This window comes from Mustela nivalis, assembly GCF_964662115.1.
Source record: "Mustela nivalis genome assembly, chromosome: 6".
Lineage (NCBI taxonomy): Eukaryota > Metazoa > Chordata > Mammalia > Carnivora > Mustelidae > Mustela > Mustela nivalis.
In genome coordinates, this window is record NC_139025.1 from 9,607,674 (window position 1) to 9,614,660 (window position 6,987).

The window sequence follows — 6,987 nt, forward strand, 5'->3', positions numbered from 1 at the left end:
AGAAATAAATTTAACCAAGGAGGTAAAAAATCCCTACTCTGAAAACTATAAAAGATTGATGAAAGAAACTGAAGAAGACACAAACCGAAACATACTCTACACTCATGTACTGGAAGAACAAATATTTTTTATTTAATATTTAATAAATTTAATATTTAACAAATATCATTAGGGGCACCTGGGTGGCTCAGTGGATTAAAGCCTCTGCTTTCGGCTCAGGTCATGATCCCAGGGTCGTGGGATCAAGCCCCGCATCGGGCTCTCTGCTCTGCAGGAAGCCTGCTTCCCCCTCTCTCTCTGTCTGCCTCTCTGTCTACTTGTGATCTCTGTTTGTCAAATAAATAAATAAAATCTTTAAAAAAAATACCCATGCTACCCAAAGCAATCTATACATTTAATGCAATCCCTATCAAAATGCCAACAGTACTTTTCAAAGAACTAGAACAAACAATCCTAAGATTTGTATGGAACCACAAAAGACCCCAAATAGCCAAAGGAATCTTGCAAAAGAAGAAAACTGGAAGTACCACAATCCCAGATTTCAAGATATACTACAAACCTTTATTAATCAAAACAGTACGGTATAAGCACAAAAGTAGACACATAGATCAATAGAACAGATTAGGAAAACCAGAAATAAGCTCACAATTTTATGATCAATTAATCTTCTATAAAGGAGGCAAGACTATCCTATGGGGAAAAGTCTCTTCAACAAAAGATGTCAGGAAAACTGAACAGCTATGTGCAAACAAAAGAAAAAAAAACTAGATCACTTTCTCACACTATCTACAAAAATAAACTAGGGTTGAAGACCTGAATGTAAGACCTGAAACCATAAAAATCCTAAAAGAGAGCGTAGGCAGTAATCTCTCTGATATTGGCCATTGCAACATTTTCTAGGTATGCCTCCTGAGACAAGGGAAACAAAAATGAAAATAAACTATTGCGACTACATCAAAATTAAAAGTTAGCACAGCATAGGAAACAGTCAACAAAACCAAAAGACAACCTACTAATGGGAGAAGACATTTACAAGTTACATATCCTATAAAAGGTTGGTATCCAAAATACATAAAGGACCGATACAACTCAACACACATTAAAAAAAAAAAGAAAAAACAAATAATCCAATTAAAATATGGGCAGAAGACATGGACAGATGTTCCTCCAAAGAAGACATCCCAATGGCCAACCGACACAAGAAAATATGTTCATCATCATTCACCGTCAGGGAAATCCAAATCAAAACACAATGAGATAGCACCTCATACCTGTCAGAATGGCTTAAGTCAAAAACACAAGAAATAACAAGTTTTGGCAAGCATGTGGAGAAAAAAAAAATATTTGTGTACTATTGATGGGAAAGCAACCTGGTGCATCCACTGTAGAAAACAGTAAGGTGTTTCCTCAAAAAAATTAAAGAATTCCTATAGGCTCTAGACCCTACTAATGGTCATGACTCACCCCCAAGGCTCTTCCTTGGGACCCAACCAAGAAGATGGCCTCCTCACTCCTGAAAAACATATTCCACTGTGGGCTTTCGTATCCAGAACCACTCTGCCCCAAATCATTCTTATCCTCCCCCTAGACAACTTTATCAGAGGATCAGGGACTGTTGAGTTAGAATAGGCTTCGAGGGCACATAATGGGGCCCATTCATTACGCAAGTGGGCCAATGAGGCCAAGATAGCAAAGGATTTGCCATGTTCACGGATGATAGAGGCAGAGTCGAAACCGGATCCAAAGCCAGAACATGAAAGCATCAGTTAAGGATTCTATATTTAAAAAAAAAAAAAAAAGCAAAAGAAGTGCTTTATGTTACTTTTTAAATGAAACACCACTTTGGTTATCCTTGGAGAACTTGTAGACAAATAAAGGAGTCAGAAAGTTGTCCAAAGGTAGGCCTACTGACCTTCAAGCCCGAAGATGGGGCAGGTAACACGCTGGAGAGGCTAACCTGTCCCTGAGACCACACAGGAGCTCTTCCTTTTTTATGGGATTTCCATAAAGAAGGCTCAAGTGTCCCCCAGAAGTTGCCCCATGAATTCCTCAATCATCTTATGCCACTTTCAGGCTTTGAAACCCCTTCTCAAATGATTTTCTCAATACTACACAAGAATAACGTACATTCTTGCTTAATATTAAGAAACCCTCGTGAGATGCAGAAGGCATGTACTGTTCTTTGAGCGGGGGTCAGCAGTGTAAGGATCATACATATTCCCAGAACATTCAGAAGCATACCCAGCTGAGGGAGTCTGAATCTTGCTGCATTATTTGTTCCTTTTGTGGCCTGTTCGAAAAGCAGAAGGAGCAGAAATGAAATTGACATTTCAGCAGCATTCTGGGTCCTGGAACCATTGATGTGACTGGGTCAGTGGCCACACTGGCTCACAGGTGTCTCCTTCCCTTATCACACTGTTTAAGCTGGATCTGTCATCATTTTTGACCTCAAAGCTCAGGGCTGGGCTGAGGCTTCCCCAGCAGATATATTACCATATTATCTTGCTCCCAGTGGCTATCTGGGTCTGGAATTAAGAACCATCCACAGGGAAATCAGCCTGAATGCCACAAGTCTGAAAATTAAATATTACCATCACCAGGGGCTGCCCTGGGAAGGAGGTTGGCTGGGCTCACATCTGCCTCCTCCACTCCTGACTCAGCTTGGCTTTTGTCTTCTATTTTGTGTTCCTGGTAAATCCCATTATATCTGTATTACTGTAGGCCACCTCAGCACTTTCTTGGGAATTTGGTGGTATGGATAGGCAGAGAAGCAACTACAGTCCTCTGCTGTCAGGGGATCCGGGTTAAGCTCATTTTCTCTTTTGTGATCTGGCAAAAGATCACCAGGTATTTTCTTAGAGCCTGGTTGGAGAGACAGGAAAAAGCTGGAAGGTGAAGCCCCAAGCGGCTGCCCATGGTGATGTTTGAGCAATGAGGCGGGAGCTCGGTGTACATGTTTCTCATTGTACTTTATTTTCTTAATTGCCTTAATGGGCATGTGGTGTACTACAAAATGAAGTGAAATTGTTTTCCTTATTTGCTGTCATTTACAGAGAGTGGGTTTGATCATATAATCCAGGGACTTCGCAATCCCATTGATCTTGGGATGGAGAGAAGGGATTGTTTCAAGCATTCATTTTGAAGGATGTGTTCACCAATGAATTCAAAGCCTATAAAAGGAAAAACCCATGTTTCTTCACCACCGGGTTTCACAATAGCCATTAGATGACCACACCATCATCAAAGCCGTGGAAAATGTGTGTGTGTGTGTGTGTGTGTGTGTGTGTGTGCGTGTGTGTTGGGAGGGGGTGCTGGGGCTCCAAGAGCTGCGCTTGGCCGAGGAAATTGAGTCTCACACCCCATGCACACGGGCTGAAGGTGATGCCCCGAATCTGGGAAAGGCCAGGCTTGGTTCAGGCGCGCGTGGTTCTCTTCCGGTCCCAGAAGACGTGGAGGGGGTCCTGATTCTGGGTTGCCTGGCATCGACTGTGAGTTCCCAGCAGAGGCCTGGTGTTCTGGTCTGGGGTGTGACGTGACCAGCCACACACAGTGGCTGACTCGGAGAGTGGAGTCTGGGCGTCCCAGGGAGCGGAGGACACTGGCACCACCCGGCAAAGGAGAGGCCAAAGGCCACAGGCAGGGGTGCCTCCCCAGCAGCGGGGAGTGGGAGCCGGCTGGGTGGCTGGGGGCCAGGCTGGAGAAAGCCACGAGGCTATGGGGCCAGGGCTGCTCTCCTAGATGCTGCCCGGGTCCCAGCGCGCAAGACCGGCCGCTGATCCGATCCTGCCTCGCGCCCGCCCTCCTCCCGCCCTCCTCCCGCCCCGCCGCCGGGGGGCGCCCGCGCGCGTCCCGCTATAAAGCGTCGCGGACCGGCGTCCCGCGCGCCAGTGATTGGGTTTCAGAAGCTGGAGCTGTGGTGGCGGCGCGGCCCGGGGCGCCATGGGCGAGCTCCCGTTCCTCAGGGCGCACACAGCCTTGCACCCGGACCACCTGTGGATCTGGGAGAGGTCCGTGTACGTGGACGAGAACCGGCGCACCTGGCTGCCCATTACCATCGAGGTACGGCGGCCCCGGGGGCGGGCGGCGTGGGCGGCGTGGGCGGGCGTCCGCGGCCGCCCCGTGGGGGGACCTGCCGCGGACTTCGGGGGGTCGGGCCGCCGCTGGGCCTCGCGGGAGCACAGCTCACCGGGGACGCGGTGCTGGGGCACCAGCCCGGTTAAGAGCAAGATGGAGTTGGCCCCAGGAGGACGTGTAGGTCCTAGACCAGCAGCCAGCGGAGTTACCGGCAGGGACCGTGTCCCTGTTTCACAGCGGGGAGGACGGTGACAGCCCGCACACCTGCCCGGAGGCGTCCTGCTGGCGGGGCACAGGCTTGGAGTTCCGGGCTCTTCACCCCATGTTTGCTGGCGTTGAATTTCCTTTCTAAGGATCCGTCTGTGTCCTTTTCAACATCGAGTTTAATATGTACTTTATAAAGTCAGGTATCTGGAGAGAATTAACGTGAATAACTTTTTAAAAATCTCTGATTGGCGAATATCTTCTAAACATGACACCAGAACCACACAGCTGTGTGTTTCACTTAAACAGAAATTATGCAGGAAACATAATCCCCTAGGGGCTGTGGGGCCACTTTCGCCCCCATGTAATTGAAAGGACCTGTGTTCTTCATATGTAAAGGTTACCTTAAATCAATAAGAAAAAAGATGAACAAGCAGACCGAAAGTGGCTGAAAGATAGAGAAAAACCATGTAGGAACGCGGCAAGAATGGCGACTTCCACTTACATCTCCCAGGATGGTCTGAATTCTTTCTTAACAAGTCCACTGTATTTCATAGATGGACAATTTAAAAAATAATTTCCACTCCGGAAAAAAAACATTGATTGAACCAGCATGAGGGCCTAGTTTATATGCCTAGCACGATTCTAGGCTGTGAGAGTTTGCAGTGAATGTGATAAAATCCTATTACTGGTGAGCTGATACTCAGGGGCGGGGGGCAGGGGGGAATGATAAAGTAATTGAGGCTGCTGGTAAGTTGTGCAGAATGAGAGGCAGTAATGAGTGGGCTGGGGTCTGTAGGCCAGACCCCTCAAGAGTATTAATTTGGACTTGCCTGTTGTGCTTTTGCCCATCACTTTGTTTGAAACCGTTGTGAATCTCCCTTTTAGATGGGCATGCTTCCTGCGTGTCTCACGGAGTTGGATTTTGCTGAAATGTGTCCCTGTAACATATATTCGTGCAAGAGACCTATCTCTGAGAAGGGTGTGAGCCCTGCGTAGATGTAGGGGAGAATGTCCCAGGCAGAGGACCGCAGATGCAAGAGATTACTGGGGACGAGGCATGTCCCCAAAAGGCGAGGAGACCTTGGTGGCTTTGTGGTGGAGGGCGAAGGACAGACGGGAGATGAGGGAGACAGGAGTCCGTATTAGTGGGGCTGTGGACCGTGGTCAAGATTGAAGTCCTTCTGACTGCCGTGAGAAGCCCCTGGAGGGTGTCAATGGAGTGAGAGATGGGATTTTTAGATGTACACCCTTTGCTGCTGTGCCGAGAGCTGATGCGGGGCACGTGACCAGGAAAGTGGCCCGTTAGCTCGCTGCAGGAGAGGAGCGGTGGTGGTGATGGGGAAAAGTAGTCTCTCACCGGATTGTGTTCCAGTGGGGCCCCTTGGGGGTGCCTAGCTGGTTCCGTCAGTGGCGCATGCGACTCGATCTTGGGGTTATGGGTTCAAGCCCCATGTTGGGTGTAGAGATCACTTTAAAAAAAGTTAAATAAATCAATAAACCTTGGGGTTGTGAGTTCAAGCCCCACATTGGTTATAGAGAGTACTTAAAAAAAAAAAGTTGAATAAGTAAATGAACTAAAATAAAATAAAAGGGGCTGTAGGACAGAATAAAGAATAATCAAAGAAAACCCCAAAGCACCTGACGTCAGCACCAAACCACAGCTAAGGAAGCGTAAGAACAAGCTTGAAGTCCGTCAGGAAGCAGTGGACCCAGTGTGGCCCTGTCTGGGTGTCTAGACACCTGTGAGTGCCGGTCATCCTGCCTCGCCAGCATCCCTGAGAGGGCTGTGCAAGGCTTAAGGGGGGACGCGTTGCTGGGTGGCTGACCCCCAGCATTTCAGATGTTGGGCAGGCTGGGGGAGGGCGGGAAGGACTCGGGGGGTTTGTGTGCTGCAGATCTGAGCCCTGAAGGTGTGCCCTGGTCTTCCTTTGCCTTCAGACGGAGAGTAGCCTCCAGGTCCTCATGCGTCAGGAAGATGTGTCCCTGGGGGAGGCCATGTGCCCCAGCCTGCTGGCCCCATGCCCTCTGCCTTCCATGTGGCAGCTCTACCCCGGAAGAAGATACCGAGGCTCAGACTCGAGTTTCTGGCGCATAGTGTACCACATCGAGGCAAGTGTGTCATTCTCCTGGGAGCCGTTGGTCTTCCTGGGTGGCCTTGCCCTGCCTGCCACCCCCGGGTCTGGCCGCTGAGCTGCATCCATTTCCCTCTCTCTGCACCAAAGCTAAACAAGGGAAGGACTTTGCACTGCAGGTTCTTAATGAACTGCATTAGAGAGGTCAGAAGGGACAGCCCGGGCCCCTCGGAGGTCTTAACGGAAGCCCCCTCGGCCCAGGGTGGGGGGCCTCTCTGCTGGGCAGCAGCCAGGGTTGGAAGGACAGAAGGAGAGTTCTCCAGCCACGGCCTCTTACCCCCTCTCTCGTGCAGTTCAGTGGCAAGGAGGACATGCTCCTGGAGCAGCTGCCAGACCCAGAGCGGGAGTGACCAGGTGAGTACATTTGGGGCCCGGCACCCGTCTGTCCAGAGTACCAGGGCGGGAAGAAGCAACGCCCTTCTCCCATGAAGGCAGTGCTGACTCCAGCCCAGATGGCACTGCCCTCTGAGGGTCTCAGGGTCTGGGGATCCAGGCCTTCCCTTTAGCGCCTTCGGGGCTAATAATTATGATGGGAGTCCCCTTCCTAGTAGGCTAGTAGGGGCGCACATCTGTA

The 6,987-nt window shown here is 49.5% G+C and overlaps 1 protein-coding gene across 1 annotated transcript; it reads left to right on the forward strand.

Annotated features, from left to right (window-relative positions):
• Window positions 1-3,910: 3,910 nt before the first annotated feature.
• On the forward strand, window positions 3,911-6,763 carry TCL1A (TCL1 family AKT coactivator A; the record flags this gene model as incomplete). The annotated part of the gene is made up of 3 exons (XM_082737586.1): window positions 3,911-4,059; window positions 6,220-6,390; window positions 6,707-6,763. Exons 1-3 carry the CDS (start codon window positions 3,940-3,942, stop codon window positions 6,761-6,763), a joined length of 348 nt encoding a protein of 115 aa, XP_082593712.1. The 5' UTR covers window positions 3,911-3,939.
• Window positions 6,764-6,987: the final 224 nt, after the last annotated feature.